The sequence below is a fragment of the Maniola hyperantus genome, chromosome 12, assembly GCF_902806685.2.
Source record: "Maniola hyperantus chromosome 12, iAphHyp1.2, whole genome shotgun sequence".
Lineage (NCBI taxonomy): Eukaryota > Metazoa > Arthropoda > Insecta > Lepidoptera > Nymphalidae > Maniola > Maniola hyperantus.
In genome coordinates this window covers 5,751,657-5,769,681 of record NC_048547.1, presented here as the reverse complement: position 1 = coordinate 5,769,681, position 18,025 = coordinate 5,751,657, and the positions used below count along the sequence as shown (strand labels likewise).

The 18,025-nt window shown below is 38.4% G+C and overlaps 1 protein-coding gene across 2 annotated transcripts; it reads right to left on the bottom strand.

Moving 5' to 3' along the window:
• Positions 1-271: 271 nt before the first annotated feature.
• LOC117987262 (cell division cycle and apoptosis regulator protein 1-like) lies at positions 272-16,786 on the bottom strand. 2 transcript variants are annotated; one of them, XM_069502040.1, is made up of 17 exons: positions 15,832-16,786; positions 14,231-14,379; positions 12,955-13,180; positions 11,966-12,255; positions 11,273-11,528; positions 10,823-10,988; positions 10,332-10,487; positions 9,440-9,594; positions 7,910-8,080; positions 6,987-7,190; positions 6,355-6,516; positions 4,947-5,182; positions 4,115-4,217; positions 3,478-3,595; positions 2,615-2,850; positions 1,617-1,732; positions 272-1,018 (listed from the first exon to the last, which is right to left on the bottom strand). In XM_069502040.1, the coding sequence occupies exons 1-17, from the start codon at positions 16,522-16,524 to the stop codon at positions 811-813; spliced, it is 3,645 nt and encodes a 1,214-aa protein (XP_069358141.1). In that variant the 5' UTR covers positions 16,525-16,786; the 3' UTR covers positions 272-810. The 2 variants fall into 2 exon arrangements, with proteins under 2 accessions (XP_069358141.1, XP_069358140.1); XM_069502039.1 differs by having other exon boundaries at positions 9,440-9,603; positions 15,832-16,783.
• Between the last annotated feature and the right edge of the window lie 1,239 nt (positions 16,787-18,025).

The window sequence follows — 18,025 nt, the reverse complement described above, 5'->3', positions numbered from 1 at the left end:
CTTAAATGTCATCTGTAAATGTCATAAGCCTCTATAACTATGAGTGAGTTTCAAATTCCTCTACAATGAATTTACTTTCGCCGATAACTTAAAAAAAAAGATAATATTGCCTATAGATTTATTATATCCTGTTTTCCGATCCTCCAACGATAATTTTAATACCTAACAGGATTGCGTTTGTTTAGTCAGAAAGCGTTACAAGTTTTTTTCAAGTGTAAAAGGGGAGTTAAAAAAAGTATTTTAGCGGGTTTTGCAACTACACGCCTCAACTCATGCTTGTGTTTAAGTCTTATCGGTATACGTAAGGTACACTAAATGTGTGCGTTTGACAGCGCTTGCTCGCGACTGATTGGTCCGACATGCACGCATACTTACGCATTGACCATGTTAACGACGTTACCACAAGTAAAGTTCACTAGCCTTCGTGAATTGCAAGAACTGTACCTATAGAAGGCTATTCAAACAAAAATCGTGTTCTATGAAGCTGAACACTAGCAAGTCCATACAAAATAAGAACTCACTCAGCATTTTAACTGTCTCATCTGTCATATCAAAGGACCTTTAAAATAAGGATTATAATCGTACTTTTGACATGACAGTTTCTTAGTATGTATTCATAAGATCTTGAAAAGAGTTGTAAACACAAACAAGTTGCAGACTGCAATTTATTTTGTTAAGAATAACCCCTCAGTCTCGTAGGTTCATCAGTTCTACTAGGTTGTTGTACAAGATGGTTTGACTTTTCAGTATTCGGCCATTGTTCTTGTAACTTACAATTGTGGTAGTTTTTAAATTTACATTTATTTAATATTACTCCTTGTCATCAAGGTCCATGTTCTCAGCTGTGGTTATGTCAGTTTCTTTGTCGGTAGGGTCACTCTCTTTGAGTGTATTCTCTTCTTTAGCAATATTATCTTTATCATCATCAGATTTGTGTTTGATATCTTGTTTCTCTTTCTTCTCTGCGACAACTGGTTTTACGTCTTTCTCATCTTTTCTGTCTTTTCTATCTTCGGATCTGTAAATATAAATAATAAGAAAATATACTCCAGTAAGTTTATAAAGAGACAAAATTAAGTTGATTTTATTTATTTACGAAAAATATTCACACATCACTATAAATCTAATGTATGTAATGTAAACTCGTTCGAATTTTCCCGTACACCAGTGCCGTCACAAAAATTATGTATTCAAAATGAGAAGAGATATAAGGTCTTGTCTTGGACTGTAGTTATCAAAAAGATGTGATTTTTTGTATAGCGGTAGCTTATGGGGCTAGAATTCATTATTAAAAAGATTAAATAAAAAAGAGTAATTTCCGTAGGAAAATATTTTTTGTTAAAATTTAAAAAAAATTTGTCACATATGCTTTGTGACGTCATTCCGTACGGCATGACAATAATGATGAATTATGTTAAAAATAAATACAACTCATAATTTTTATTAAAATTATTATTTTTAATAATGAATTCTTATTAAGCCATGGCAAGGGCCATAAACTACCGCTATACAAAAGTCACATCATTTTATTACTACAGTCCAATACCCTATGACACATAAAATCATAAAACTCAGAAAAGAACTATAGAGAAAAATTATTTGCAGCTACAACTTACTTCATTGGGCCATTGAAAACTTCCACTACGTCGTCGTCTTCATATTTGATATTGACCACTGCTTCTACTTTCGCTTGGATGCTCTTGAGTGCGGAATGGAATATTTTAGAGCTGGCCTGTAAAAACAACACAATAATAATTTTAAAAAAACGTTTGTATTGAATATGAGTGCCTAAAAATAGCTTGCTGGTTATTAATCTAGGATGAAAGTGATTTAAATTGGAAGGGATATGTCAGTTTGATTAAATCCATACCGCCAAGCGCGGTACGACTTTGGTTGTTGGGAAGCGGCTACAGCTTTTAACCAGACCTGCCCCCCAATTGTGTAAGAATAACGATTTCATCGTTATCGTAATCGTCCACAAATTCTGCCTTTTGATTGGTTGTGAAAAAATGTAAACAGCGAATCAACCAATCAAATTGGGGATCAGATCTAATATAATTAAAATTTTCAAATTGCCCTGCGGGAAGTCGAGCAAGGTCCCATTATGAGACCGCTACAGCGCTTGTTAATGTACCCGAGAGGTTGTTAAACATTAACTTCAACCAGGAAATGCGTTTTGAGTTGCAATTGTGCGCCTCCCTGCACGTTCTGCGTGCGTCTGCAGAGTTTACTCGGGCGGTCATGGGCGCATTTTTTCCCTTGACATAGTACAAAAATAAATAGCACTCTTTACAATTATATATTTTCAATTTTTCGTACCAATTACAGGCGCGACTATTTTTGTGTGAGAGCAACTTTTTACTTCATAGTTTGTTAATGTCGCTAGTCGCTATAGCGAGTTTACGGCAATAAGAACCAAGGCTCGAGCAACTCTAAGCAGAGAAGTTTTGTGTAACTGCGCGCCTCTCTCCGCGTTGGTCTCCTTTGATCTAATTTAGGAACTACGAAATTAGCAATTCTCGCTTGAGTAGCATCAGGGTCTCCTTTACTCTATTTTAGGAACTAAATAAATATACTACACTTTTTGAAGCGGTTGTAGTGTCACAGTACGTACCGTGAGTGAAGCGATCCTCGCGCGAGCAGCGTTCAAGGCGGAGGACACGTCGTTGAGCTGGGACTGTGCGCCGCGCTCGGCGCTTTGCGTGCGCGCGGCGGCGGCGCGGGCGGCCTTGAGCGCGGCGGTCACGTCCCGCAGCGCGCTCTCGAGGCGCGCGCGCTCGCCCGCCCAGCGCGACGCGCCCAGCACCAGCGCGCCTACGTCGACTAGTCTCGACTTGTACATCACTACGCCTATATGGACATTTTATTACGATTATTAAAAATTCTTTATCAGTCCAAAAAAATCAGTCAAGTAGGAGTCAGATACGCACGCAAAAGGTTTCGTTCGTACCATAACGTATAGAAAAAAAAACATTTTTTTTTCATGGCGGCTACTTCGAAATTTTATTATTTGTTGTCATAGCGGCAATAGAAATACACATGGACGAATGATAGGAATGAGTGGAAGAAGAAGACATGTTATGCCGACCCCACGTAGCGTGCGATAAGGTAAGGAAGAAGAAGAAGAAGAAGAAGCGACAATAGAAATACACATTCTATGAAAATTTCAACTTTCTACCCATACACTTCACGAGATACAGCCCGCTGACAGATGGACGGACAGCGAAGACTTAGTAATAGTCCAGTTGGCACCCTTCAGGTATGGAATCCTGTAACTTGTCAGTCAGTAGGGCCGACAAAAGTGAAAACGTAAAACTATGAAAAAAATTAGGAACTGTTAGAAGGTTAAACTGACTACCAAAAGCATACTTGACACTTCCATTAATAATTGAATCTTAATAAGTTGCGATAAGAAACAAATTCTAAGAGCCCAGATATCGTTGGAAGACATTGGTGCCGGATGGACGCGATACGCACCACTGTCGCTGACATCCTTGGTGCCGGTAGCAGCAGGCTCGCCGTCATCGCTGTCTCTGTTGAACACGGGCAGGAGCTCTCTGTTGCCTGACGCGATGGTGGCCTCCAACTCCGCTATCTACAATATTCAATAAATTGGGTATTTGACTACATCAAAAATAAATTATTTCTCTGTGATTAATAAATAGAGGGTCTTCCAAAATACGTAAAATCCACGTCCTTTGTTGGTTTTAAGTGTAATAACCATTTTAAATTATCGTTTAACTAAAAAAAGTACGTCAAATGATTGTGACGTCACACACCGGCTAAGCGTGCATTTTGACGTTTGATAAAAAGTTACTGATTTGACTAGTTGTCAAATACCGTATATTTAAAAAAAACCGATCATGTGCGAGTCGGCCTTTGCTCTTTTAGGATTCCGTACATAATTATAAATAAGTCAAATAAGATATAAAAGAATAAACAGTAGGTGTGTGTTCATAACAACTTAACTGAATAAATAATAATTATTATTATTTATGTGCACCATTTTGCATAAATTAAATTTTGAATCAGTTAGTATTAGAAATAAAAGAGATTTTATGAATATTAAGAAATACGTATTTGCATTGAATAATAATTTGTACTAAATACTTACGTGTGGAGGCACTTCATTGGGAACCACAGTGCCATCGAGCGGCAAGTCTTGAATCGCTTCCTGTGAGCCGGCGGACAGGTCTTTGATAGTCTGAATAAGAGCCCTGCACAGAGAATATTTTATTTATACAAGGTATGTCCAGAACGCTAGTAAAAACGAAGACACGTAATAGTACTGAAGATTACAGTACGCGGCAGAAAGTAATGTACATCAGCCTTTAGAATTACGTTTCGGCTTTGTAGAGCGTTGTCTCTGTCACTCGTACATGACATTTTGTCACGACACGACGGAGACATAGCTCTACAAATCTGCTCTCCTTCTTAAGGTTAATGTACATTACTTTCGACCGCGTACTGTACTGATAAGATACCACAAAAAACGTGATTTAAAAAACCTCCGATTTTTAAAAGGTCACAATAATGTATTGCAAATAAAATATTTGTCCTACGCAAATCTGCAAGGGTTGTCCACAAAATTGGGATTAAAATATTTTTTACTAACTTATGCTCGCGACTTCGTCCGCGTGGACTACATACATTTCAAACCCATATTTCACCCCCTTAGGGAATGAATTTTCAAAAATCCTATCTTAGCTGATGCCTACGTCGTAATAGCTATCTGCATGCCAAATTTCAGCCCGATCCGTCCAGTAGTTTGAGCTGTGCGTTGATAGATCAGTCAGTCAGTCTCCTTCTCCTTTTATATATTACGATTATTATTCTCACATTATTTATCTAAACGACGTCGTTAATTGTTTTTCGGCCGAGACTTGTATACTATTTCTCTCTCATTTGCGAGAAAACAAACAAAATGAATTCAAGAAAAAAGTTACTTGTAACTGAAGTTGTCTCGAATGCACACTTTCTCCAGTATGTTGCGCACTTGGGAGCGCGACAGCTGCAGGCCGAGGCTCATGAACAGGTTCTGCAGGTCCTTGCGCGTGACGGTGCCTCCGCGCGCCGTGTCGAAGTACACGAGCGACAGCAGCAGGTACGGGTCCGGGGGCAAGTCTACGCCGCGGCTGCGACGTCTTGGGGATTGGCTGCGTTCATCATCGCTGTGCGAGTCCTATTTATTGATATTTTTTAACAGACTTCAAAAAAAGGAGGAGGTTCTCAATTCGACTGTATGTTTTTTTTTGTATGATTGTTACGCGATTACTACGTCAATTATGAACCGATTTTGATAATTCTTTTTTTGTTCTGTAGGACATACTTCAGAGGTGGTCCCATTTTAATTTGGTAAAGATCTGATGAATATCTTCGATGGAGAACGGAACTCCTCAATTAATAAGAGTAAATTGCTCGCGATCAGTGTAATAGCTTTGTAAACAGTAGGGTTTTAACCAGGCATAGCATATTTTTAACCGACTTGATAAAAGGAGGAGGTTCTCAATTCGAATGTGTGTCTTTTTGTATGTTTGTTACGCGATTTCTTCGCCAAATAAGAACCGATTTTAATGATTCTTTTGTCAATATTGTGTGATGGTGCACTTTACTGTATGCAACCACTCAACTATGTTTGAAATGAAATGGATACAGTTCTTGCAATTCACGAAGGCGAGTGGCCCATGCTTGTGTTTAAGTCGTATCGGTATAAGTAACGTACACTGAATGTGTGCGTTTGCTAGCGCTTGCTCGCGACTGATTGGTCCGACATGCACGCACACTTACGCAATGCCCTTGTATCCTACGTAACCACACGTAAAGTCCACTCGCCTTCGTGAATTGTAAGAACTGTACTATTATACTGTTTCTATAGTACGCGACAGGTCGCAATGGCAATGGGGACGCCCCGTACACCCCCGCGCTAACCCGGTGCGGGAGAGTGCGGATAAGCGGGGCGTCCCCCCGCCTCATACCCCGATTTCGACTATAGGTATAGGTGCCGCCAGACGCTTTCCGCAAACAACAATCGACAAGCATTGGCAAGCACCACAAAGTACTTTGTACACACAGTGTTTAGCTTGCAGCCAATCGGATCGAACGAGAAAGCACTCCCAAGCATTGGCAAGCATGTGGAGCCGCTAGATATAGTGTAGAGCCAAGTTAACATTAATGTTTCTTAAATCTAGAGAGCATAAAAGTGAATTTCGAAAATATAATGTTTTAGTTAGTAAAACTATGCCTTTTCAGAATGTAACCTGTAAAACGTGAATATAATATAACAGACTGACGGACGGAAGACGGGATATTGCAGTATAGATGTATTTTATTTTAAAAAAGCATTGAGTAACTTACCTTTCTTTCTCGCCTGCGCGAATCGCGTTTGTCATCCCTTTTGTCTTTTTCATCCTTTTTGTCTTTTTCATCCTTTTTGTCCTTCTCATCTTTTTTTTCCTTGTCATCCTTTTTGTCTTTGTCATCCTTTTTATCCTTATCATCCTTTTTATCTTTGTCCTCCTTTTTGAATGAATAAATTAACAAATGATTATTTTACGTACCACAGACAAAAATTGTTGCATGTTTCCATCATACATGCAGAAGTGAAACTTTGGTAAGTCATTACTCGGCGGTCATTTTGTAATATTTCCACAAGTTTCCTATCTTATAATAACAAAAAATTACAAAATGGCATCCACTTTCAACATTCCCAAAAAAGTATTCGGTCCAATAGCTAATTTCAAAATGGTGTCTACAATGTGGAGTCACATAAGGTAATTAATCACAAAAATTAATAACAAAGAAATAAAATCGACACCATCATACAAAAAGAAGTTTCATTTCAAAAGAAATAAGCATAAAAATGTCAATAAAATATAAACATTGAAAGATGTGAAAGTATTGCCATTCTTTTTTGCAGGAACAATTGTAAAGAAGACAGTCCTAACACCATTTTAGAGATTTTGTTAACATGTTGTAACAATGTTTACCTTTTTCTCATCATTTTTCTCCTCTTTCTTGTCATCTACTTTCTTTTCTTCTTTCTTCTCTTCTTTCTTTTCTACACCTTTGTCTTTTTCCTTCGATTCATCAATTTTTTCTGGTTTTTCAGGCAAAGTGTAAAGAGTTTTATAGAGGTAGAATCCGAAGTCACGCATCAACATCTCATTGAACAGCTCAGCAAACACAAACAGCTAATAACAAGAAAATAGCATTTAGTTTTTGATTTTTCCTGTTGTCAATATTATTAAGAAAACGTGTATGTTTCTTGCCATTATTTTATTATATGTCTTAAGTGCCTACCAAGACAGGATTATAGGAAATTCCATCCCTTAGAGCGATCACGCACTCTTCCGATCCGAATCCGTGAAAATACGGATATAAAAATATCTTCATCATAATGTCATAACCTACCATACAAAATATAGTTCTATAACAACTTCAGAACGTATTGTAGGATAAGCTAGCCGCCATTTTCTTTAGATTCGTCATGACGGCTACAGTTTCATGTGTGAAATCGTTAAAATGAACCATAAAATTCATTACAATTAATTTAATAAACTGAAATTAACATTTTTGATACTACTAATATTATCTTCTTTATACATTTTTAGATTTTTCTCACTAGGTGTAAAAAACCCTATTGAAAAATCAACCCTTGATGTATTTGAACCACAGACCACCTATAGACACCTAATATCCGAACACCCCCGATCGCCAAGATTAGGCAGCTGCTGAGCATAAAAGTCGGCCCACGCCCGTTCGGTACCCTCATTCCGCACATTGTCTTGATTACGTGACTTTTGAGTCCACCAATCACAACAAAACAGGGGAACATTTTACGATTTTGTTTTCATGCAAAACCTTGTATATGCGTACTGTTGAGGGTGAATTCCCTGTGATTTGAACTTACCTCAAAGCTGTGTTCCTTGTTATCAGTGATGCGATAGTCCAGCAACAGCGACACGGTGGCGACACTGCAACTAAACTTGCCCGCCTTGGCCGTTGCGGACGGGTGTACAATGATGTGCGGACTCGTGGGCAACTCGTAGCGCAGCTTCAATGCTTGCTTCTCCTTTTCTAGCTGCAATTTATTATTATTCTACTGTTTATTACGGTTCAGTACCTCAAAAGGAATATAGGACCCCTTATAGGGTTACTTCATTGTCTGTCTGTTGTGTCTGTCAAGAAACCTAAAGGGGTTTATTTAGGTAAGGTTTTTTTTAAGCTTTTTAGTGTAAGTAGTCATTGCTTGGTACCTAAAATATCAATTCACCAGCAAAACTTTCCAAATCTACACGGATTAGGAGTTTAGTACCTTGCAGCATCAGGATTGAAGAGTTGGGACTTGGAATTCAATAACAAAGTCTATGCTCGGCATTTACAATATTATTTCACGAGGAACAGTTCCTGAATCTCTATAGTTTAGGAGTGTTGTACCATGCATTATCAGGTTTGAGTTGTAGAGTAGTCGGTAACATCAGTAGAGTTCGGACTTGGAGTGTAATCATGAAGCCGCTGCTTGATACCTAAAATATTAATTCACCATCAGAAATTCCCGAATCCCCACAGCTTAGGAATTCAGTACCTTGCAGCATCAGGATTGAGGAGTTGGGATACGAAGTTCAATGTTGTAGTCTATGCTTGGCACCAAAAATAATATGGCAGCATCTACAGTTCCTGAATCACTGTAGTTTAGGAGTGCTGTACCCTACATCATCAGGATTGAGGAGTTGGAACTTGGAGTACAAGCATAAAGTCGTTGCTTGGTACCTACAACATTAATTCACTATGAACACTTCCTGAATCTTGATAACTTAGGTGGGTAGTCCAACTCCTCAACCCTGCAGCATCAGGGTTGAGGAGTTGGATCCAGAAATTTTTATGGGACCACCACGGATAATGATTGAATGAAAAGTTAATGAATTAGAATATTTACCAAAGTTACCATTGAAGTGAAGAATACCAAATGAGAGCTATTCCCTATGCTAATAGATGCTAATTGTGAGGCAACAGAAGGTTACATCCTGTGTTGATTAAAAAAATATTTGCAAATCAGTCCAGAAACCCCGAAAAAGTACATACATTTTAAAAAAAGGGGCCGAATTGAGAACCACCTTCTTTTTGGAAGTGGCTTAATGAATTAGACAATATTTGACTCATCCAATGTCACGCAATCTGTGGTGGGGCAGCCATCTTAAATCGATTTGTATAAATACGGGTGTTTGACGGTTTTTACTCCAGTCTCGTTATCACTGCGAACACGGCATGTAGGAGCTCGTAGCTGTATACGAGGTGACCGTGGACGAGCCGTGCCCACTTGCAGGTTCATACAGTATCAGATACGTTGCATGCTACACGGCTAGCTGAGTACCCTGCTTACAAGCAGTTATAGGTGTGTGCTAAAATGTATGAACTGCATCATTACCCTAACAATGCTTACCTTTTTCTTTTCTTCTTCAATTTCCTTTTCCGTTTTGGGTTTTTCTACCTTCTCTTCAGGTTTGTCTTTGTCATCTTTTTTATCACTTTCTTTATTCTTTTTATCCTTGTCCTCACTATCTTCTTTTTCGTCGGCAATAGCAACCGATTCGTCAGCTTTATCTTCTATAATATAATATAAAAATCAATCACTAAATGTGTTGGTCATCGCAAATCTCGAGAACAGCTGAACCGATTTTGCTAATTCTTTCTTAATAATATTCCTTGCAGTACGAGGATGGTTCTTACGGAGAGAAAACGGGAAGTAGGTTGGAAGTACCCTGTAGGTTTCTTGACAGACCGACACAGACAGACAGACAACAAAGTGATCCTATAAGGGTTCCGTTTTTCCTTTTGAGGTACGGAACCCTAAAAAAGCACGGAAATTTACGGTGGTGCAAAATCCGGTGCAGAATTAATTCCAGAGTAAAATATGCGACAAACTAAGGTAGTTATGTATGCCACTGCACAGCTACACAAGCTAAGCTTAGCCCCCCACCTACCCAGGCACCCCTTCGTCAGTCTTGTCCTCAGCTTTCGCTTAGTTTTGGTGTACACAGGACATATTATTAGTTTAGCTCAGCTTAGTATAGCTCAGCTGACTTAGTTTAGCTTTAACATAGCTTAGTTTTCGGTCTGCAACCGGCTTAAGTCTCGCGTAAAGTATTACTTCAAAAACTATTGTCCTATCTTGACCCACATATATAGAATAGAATAGAATATGTTTTTATTCAAGTAGACTTTTTACAAGCGCATTCGAATAGTCAGGTAGTTTTAATTTACCACTGGTTCGGAATGCCGTTCCTACCGAGAAGAACCAGCAAGAAACTCGGCGGTGAATATGTTTTACTAACCATTAGATTTATCTTTCTCTTCCTTCTTGTCTGATACTGGTTTGTTTTCCTCTTGTTCTTCTTCTTCCACCTCCATGACGTCTTCACCCTTCTGTTCCTTTTCTTCCTCTTGCTTCACTAATTTCGATAAACGGGATACTAGCTGACTTCTACCCCCTAAAATCACACATTGCATTATACACTATAAATACGGGTCAAGTGCGAAACTGACTTGGACACCAGGGTTTTAAAGATATAAGACTATGTACTTTTGATTTTTTTCACTGGAATTTATAGACAAGATAGGCGCCTCTTTAGGCAATAAATCAGACGACATGTGTTACTTTCAACCTTAATGCAATACAATAAAGTTGAATTAGACAAATGTCATCTGAATGGTTCCCTAAAAAAGCCCCGAACTTGACTATGAATTCCAGTGTTAAACTGGACTTCCAAAAAAATGAAATATAAGGAAAATAAATACAAGGAATACTATTAGAATCTATATTTACCTTTGCAGCTTACGTTGCGTGCGCGCAGCTCTTGTTTCAATTGTTCAGCTTTTAACGTTCTGACATCAATTTTGGAATAATGAGTCGGTTCTGGTTTTCCATCATCGTCATCATCATTTTCATCTATCGTAATTGTACTGTCATTTTTGTCTAATTCCTTGGGCTCCTAAAAGTGAATTGCGATTATAGAGACAATCAAACAAGCATTAACTATTGGCTCAAGGCAATAACTGAGAAAATTTTACAAAATCACTTAGTAAATTACTTATTTATAAAAAAATGTTCTACTCTAAATTATTATTACTATATAGAAAGTAAAAAAAATTGTGTCGCCTATGTTGTTAAAACGTGAACATCAGATCTGCATCGGCAGCACCTCGGGCGACGTCATCGGGGCTTAGGAGTAGCGCACGCAGCCGGAAACAAAACGAAACAAAACTGGGAACAAACAATTTGGGATTTGTCCGCTGCACTGGTGTCGTCAGGGCGCGAGGCCGGTGCCACGTCGCCGGAACTCTTCTCTTGCTCGCCGTCTAGTTTTTTCAAAGCCGCGTCACAGGCCGCCTTATAGTGATCGGTGACCGTCGTCCAGTCGACGCGCGACGGCTGAGCCGACCACACGTCGGGCAGGAACAACACCACACACTCAAGTCGTGCCTTGCCGCCGCTGCCCTCGCGCCAGTAGTAAAACTCCACCATTCGGTACCTGCGCGGGCAACCAAGTTGTAATAATACGTACTCACACTGCAGCCTTGGGGCCGCCGTCCGCCGCATGGACACGACACATCCCGTACGAGAGTCGACGCGCTTTGCAGGACGGTACATCGCTCCCCCGCCAAACCGTGCACGATGTACGACCGCTCATCACTCACATAATGAATGTGTACTGTACCATGATATGGTGACTTTGAAGCCCAGAGTTTCCTCTTTACAGATTAATCATTACAACTGCATTCCTCATTCGCAATCGAAATTACACAAATGACAAAATCTGACAAGAACGCAAAACAGTACATAGTAATAACGATTAATAATAAAAGAGGATACTCTAGATCCCATTAGGATTAGGGCACAAACAATATGGACTTTTCTGGATACATTAATCACCAGTTAGACAAGAGAAAAAGTCCATAGAAAACTTACCATTGAATGCAGCTGGATAAATCAATGCCTGTAAGGGCTTTGCAAGTTCTAATGGCAGTTTTGACCAAAACTCCTGGGTCAGTGTCTGGGTTGTCCCCATCGAGGGAAGGGCTCCAAGGCCCGCCTATAGCAAAGTTCTCACCCCCTTTACCCTTTTGCCCCACAAGGAATTTAATCAGCCTAGTAGGATGTAAGGGTGTTTTGGTGGAACGTTTGTCCTTGTCATCAACTTTTGTTAGCCCACACTTTTGGTAGAGACTCTCTAATGTTGGCATACTAATCAACATAACCTGCAACAAGGAGCACATTAACTGACCAAATGTAATTACAATATTGAGAATTCAAGGTAAACCAATCTAGTTTGTTATAAAGAGTTTAAAAATTTAAATTACATATTATATTGACAGCATAATTGTATTTTTTTAATACTAATTTTTCTAAGTCTTAACAATTTTATGGACTAGGACTTCAGACTGTAATATCCATGTTTTTATTTAACTTTACTCTGATTTACTTCATTTTTTAATGAAAAATGATATGAATGTCTCTGAAAATTTATCTACCTACCTACATCTATTGAGAAAACTATTTGTTTTTTAACTTTAATCTGTTTAAGAACTTATAAGTAAGTTAAAATTTACATTATTAATAATTGTATCTACATATATTCGGGCGAAAAACTGGCTTTCATAGGGCAGGAAATCCTAGTTTGGGGGCCAGGAACTTTGCATTGCTACTAACCATGGCTTACATAGTGTTTACCTTGTAAATTTTTATCAAAATAAAGATTTATAATGGGACCAATAATTCTCTTGTGCACAATCTCTAAACTAAACTAAATTAACAGGTCTAAATTTAGTGCTATCCTTTTCGCAAGCAACATTATGAAAGGGATAGCAATAGATTTAGATGTGCCATTTTAGTTTAGTTTAGAGGTTGTGTACAACAGAGTTAGGCCATTGTACCTATATTTTTTTTATTTTTTTTACCTTAGCTGAAAATCTGTAGTCTGCATCTGGGGGTTCTAAAACAGCATCATTAGGACTTGGATCAGGAGCATCTCTGCTCATAATGTGGTATGCACAAGGATTGTTCAGAGAAAACGGTGCCTGCGGCGGGAAGGTCTCGCCCCACTTGACATGTGCATTAAAGAAGTCCGAGGGTATATACAGATTGGTATATCTCTGTGATAATGTAGGCACATCCATTTTTTGGCTGAAAGAGAAAGAATTTATTAAATTAAACTTAGATTCTGAAATACTTCTTTTTAAAATTTAACTCATTATGATTTTCATAATGAGTTAAATTTTAATGATCATAAATTTTAAGGGGAGTTAATTTTTTAATCAACAGATAATGTTTCTATGTTCTCCGCATGTTGTATATGTATGAAGTCGGGGCGAGCACAATAACAGAAACTAGAAATCAAAGCGTAAAGCTCGCCCAACTTCAACATACATACACATGTAGAAACAAGTTATTTTTTACTTTGTAGTGGTTTAGGAAATCGGTTTTTTAAATAATTTTTAATGATACTTCTTGCTATGTTAAAAGTAGAAACTATTGAGAAAGGTTTTGCTTGACAAGGTCTAATGATACAGTTATTGTATCAGGATTCAGCAAAATAATGCTGACTCAGCACCGAACTACATCAGAATTAGTGTAAATGAGAAGAAGAATACTTTTCAACATACAATTCGCGATATCACAAATCATATTTTGCCGAGTCCTGATAGTGGAGCCGAACCATAAAAGTCTAACCAGGCAAAGTTAATAATCAATCTATCTGTAATGTTTAAGTTATTTATCAACATTGTTATTTATAGTAGCGGGCAGTTAAATAGTTGTCTGACCTACAATGCAATTGAGAGCTCGTGCAGGTATTGTTCCACGCGTTCGTGTACTGTGTACGAATGTAGCACTCACACTAATGCAGATGGCGAACGCGGGATGCAGCGACCCACTGACGCCTAAAAAATACTATTGCGAAGCTCTTGCGGAACCTTCAAGAACAACTATTTAATTGGCGCAGACTATACCAAAAATTGTATGGTTTTGTTTGACAATTGATAACAACAACATTAAGTAACTTTTCAACAGATTATTACATTAGATTGATTTATAGCTAAGTTTTGGTGGGTCTTTACGACTTTCATATCTTACCAGCTGCAGCAATGAATTTCGAAACAAGTTTTCATATGAACATGATTCATGGTATTTAAAAAAATATTAATTAAAGAAGCAGAATTTTGAAATATTACTTACATGTCAAGAGGTATTCTTGGCACTCGAACAACATATTTAGCTGGTGACGGCTGATGAACAAAGGTACGTTTACGTGGGGGTGAGTCCCTGCGGTTACGACTGTCTCGTCGGTCACGTGACCTTGAACGACTTCTGGTGCGGGATCTTTTCTAAAATAGGATGAGAAAGAAAAAATATTTTTACACACACAAAATGTATTGCATCTTGATTACATAGCTGAGGTTTGGAATACTCTACTCTTTTTTTTAATAGAGATATCGAGCAAACGAATAGGCGGGTCATTAACATTTGCGGCACCAGAGGAACTGCCGATGCATTGCTGGTCTTTCAGGAATTTGTTGTTCCACCCCTTGAATAGCCCCATGTTGTAATCTAGTGGGAACATCGCCGATTGGAGTTCATACCAATCCTAGATCCTAGATCTATGTTCTCTACCAATTATAAATCATATATAAACAAGGACCCATCTAAGGCCACATCATCACTGTCCACCAGGTGTGATTGTGGTCAAGCATGTGCCTATAGTGAATAAAAAATAGGTGAAACCAGTGTTTCCATGTACACGGTAATTACCGTAGATGCACCGTAATTCAGCCCTAATCTACCGTCAAGGTAATATAGCCATTACCTTGACCGTGTCACCGTTATACAAAAATCACGTTAAAAATTCATAATATACTGCGTAATACGAGTACGAATCTCAGTCACGTTAGCATATTTCGTAATGGCAACATTTCTCTTGCTCTCAGTTTAAGCATCAAATCTCAGCAATCTATTTTCGTCCTTATTCAAGCAATTAGGAAGGAGTAAAATGTAAAACTAATGAGATTTAACAAAACATTGATATGGATAAATCCGTATATGAAAAAGATATTGCTATGCTAGAAGAGTCAGATTCAGAATAATAATAGTTGATTAAAAAGCAAATTCGTGACGTTTTTTCTTTTAAAAATGACACAGTAATTTACACGGTTTTCTTTTAGCTAATCCACCGTAATTTAATCTAGAAACACCGTAATTTTAACCCTTCAACACGGTAATTCTCGATTTACATATGGAAACACTGGGTGAAACCTCTATGTAGACTGTTTTTTCTTTTTTTTCAGATACAAGCTAGCCCTTGACTGCAATCACACCTGGTGGTAACTGATGATTCAATCTAAGGTGGAAGCAGGCAGACTTCAAAAAAGGAGGAGGTTGTCAATTCATAAGAATCTTTTTTTATTATTCCACAGCATCGTACCGGAATACTAAATTGCTTGGCGGCACGGCTTTGCCGGTAGGGTGGTAAGAAGCCTCCCACCAGACCAGAAATTTCGAAATTATAAAATTCTAAACCTCTGCCGGGAATCAAACCCAGAACTTCCCACTAACTAATAAGACCACAGCGCTTACCACTGCCAGGGAGGTTGTCAAACTAGTAGTACTCATGATGGATCATTACAAGCTGCAACTACAGGTGCCCAGTAAACAACCTGAGCAAATGTAAAAGGAAACACTACTGTGTGAGAGTCCAGGATTCAACTTTCCCTACTTCGCCACTTTTTGTTCAAGTTGTTTGCCAGGCACTGTAAAAAGCTACGAGGTAGTAAAATATTTACCCTGTTCATCATTGGAATGTTTGGTCTGTCATCTCGACGTGGGCCTCGATCATCTCGGCGATCGTCTCGACGTGATAACATTGATTTCTTAGCGTTAGACGGCGGCGGAACCGCGTTATACGCATTCGACTTTTGGGGGTTAACTTTTTGGTTTGGTCCTCCCTTCGGCAGTACTTGAACCCGCGTTGCATTCCATTTGAAGGGCATGTTCGGATTATAAGTAGCTTCCACTAATACTCTATCGTTTACTTTAGGAATAGAACCCTTTGCACACACGGAGGTTTGATAGAAAACATCGTGGTCAACGAAACCGAAATCGTTGTGAGTCTTTGTTACGGTGCCAGTGAAAACGCGCTGTTCGTTTGTCTGTTGAGTTGGGTTCGACGAGTTGTTTTGATACATGTTTGGGTTCATAGCACGCGGCGTAGGATACGCTACAACATTTCCTGGATACATTTGACCTTGAGCCATTTGGTTCATTGGCATTTGGCCCGACATTGGCATCGTCATCCCACTTTGTGCTTGCATCATGCTTGGATTAAATACTGCCTGAGTTTGTTGAAAGGGCATCATGCCTTGTTGCGACATCATAGCGGCGTTTGGATCCATTATTTGGGGATTCATGCCGGTCATGTTTGTGTTCACATTTGAACGCGCCCATGGTGGATTTTTCGTTCCACTACCTGTCTGCATTCTTTATACAAACTTTTAGACACTACTTTAACTTCAAAACATTTAATAATTATAGTTTTTACACAGTTACACTATAAAACCATACACTATAAAACCACGCTTAATCAAATGGTCAAATCTTACGCACAAAATGGCGGAACCGGCGGGGCGCGGGCGAGCGCCGAAACGAGAGCCAACAGTCAACACCGACCAGAAAAAAAGAGAGCCATCAGCCAACCAAATTATTTATTATTGTGAAATAAGAAATAAATGAATCACCACTATCGTAATCAGCCATTCCGGAAGAATCTTAAGATTATTTAACCCAATCAGACTACTGCAGTCTGCAATTATTATTTGCAAAGCTACTTTCACAAACTTCACTGCTTCACACATGAGTTCATAGACAAAATCAATAGTAGACTGAATAAAAAAGCTAGACTAAAGTAGGTACTGTGTACCCGCGTGTGAGATAGCGATAGCACGACGTAACGATGAATAACACGACAATTACCATTGTTTAGTAGTCAATATTTGTATAAACCGCTCAACAATATTTGTATTAAACGTTTTTTATGTGAAAACAAGTAAATAACTAATGAGAAATACAATGATGCCACGAATTCTCAAAGTTTGTTTTGCAACTAAAGTTGTATTCCTTGAAAAAATCGGTTACGCGGTAAGGGGCAAAAAATAGGTTAGCTGCGTCTCTGTTTATCACTTTATTTGTGCTCTGTTTTAGTGTGAATGAGAAAGCAAACGTTCCTTTGTCTAGATTTTTTACTCCGTCTACGCCTCAGACTAAGAATCAAGAGACTTGTCAGACGCGTACATTACCCGAAAGGGACAAAACAACAAAAGGAATCATACTTACGTATGAAAGGTTTGTTAATTTGTGTTTGCTACAACTGTTACACAGCAATGCACCATAAATAGCTTCTACACACATTCAATACTAAATTTAAAACAGAAAACTAAATAAAAACTCGTAATATTCGCAATAAATTACTATCACAGAGGTTTGTTGGGCACAATCTACAACGTGTCCAACAAAAAAAAAATCTATGACAAAGACAAAAAATTGTGTTTATGTCTCTATCACTCTTCAGAGCTTTTCTATACTAGCTTGCTCTAACAAGGTATTAGGTACTATTTTAATACCAAGTCTCCTTAATACTTAGTCTGAGGTCTACGCTATGGGTGAACCTCAGAATAAGGACTGTGGGTGAACTCATGGACGGACTATATCTGAGGACTAGTTCTAAGTTTGTTTTTTATACTGACCTAAATGATATATTTTTTATATTTCTTATATACCTACTTTTATTAATTTTTGGTAGGGACCTACAAAGAAAAAACACCCTACTACAACATGGGCTGGCCTACGGACTACACAGTACTTACTCTCAAAGTCAAGACTAGCTTCGTAAGTAGGTAGTAGCAAAGATAATATATACAAGTAAGATCGCTAACGTCATACATTCATTTAAAGCTTGCGTAAAACTCCTTTAAGTCGCCGGTA

Coding starts and splice junctions, on each gene's coding strand:
- LOC117987262 (XM_069502039.1), bottom strand. CDS start 16,524: ATGCAGACAGGTAGTGGAACGAAAAATCCACCATGGGCGCGTTCAAAT. Junction 13,181..14,230: donor CCAAGAATACCTCTTGACAT/GTAAGTAATATT, acceptor TTTCTCTTTCAG/CCAAAAAATGGATGTGCCTA. Junction 9,604..10,331: donor AGAGAAAGATAAATCTAATG/GTTAGTAAAACA, acceptor ATTATATTATAG/AAGATAAAGCTGACGAATCG.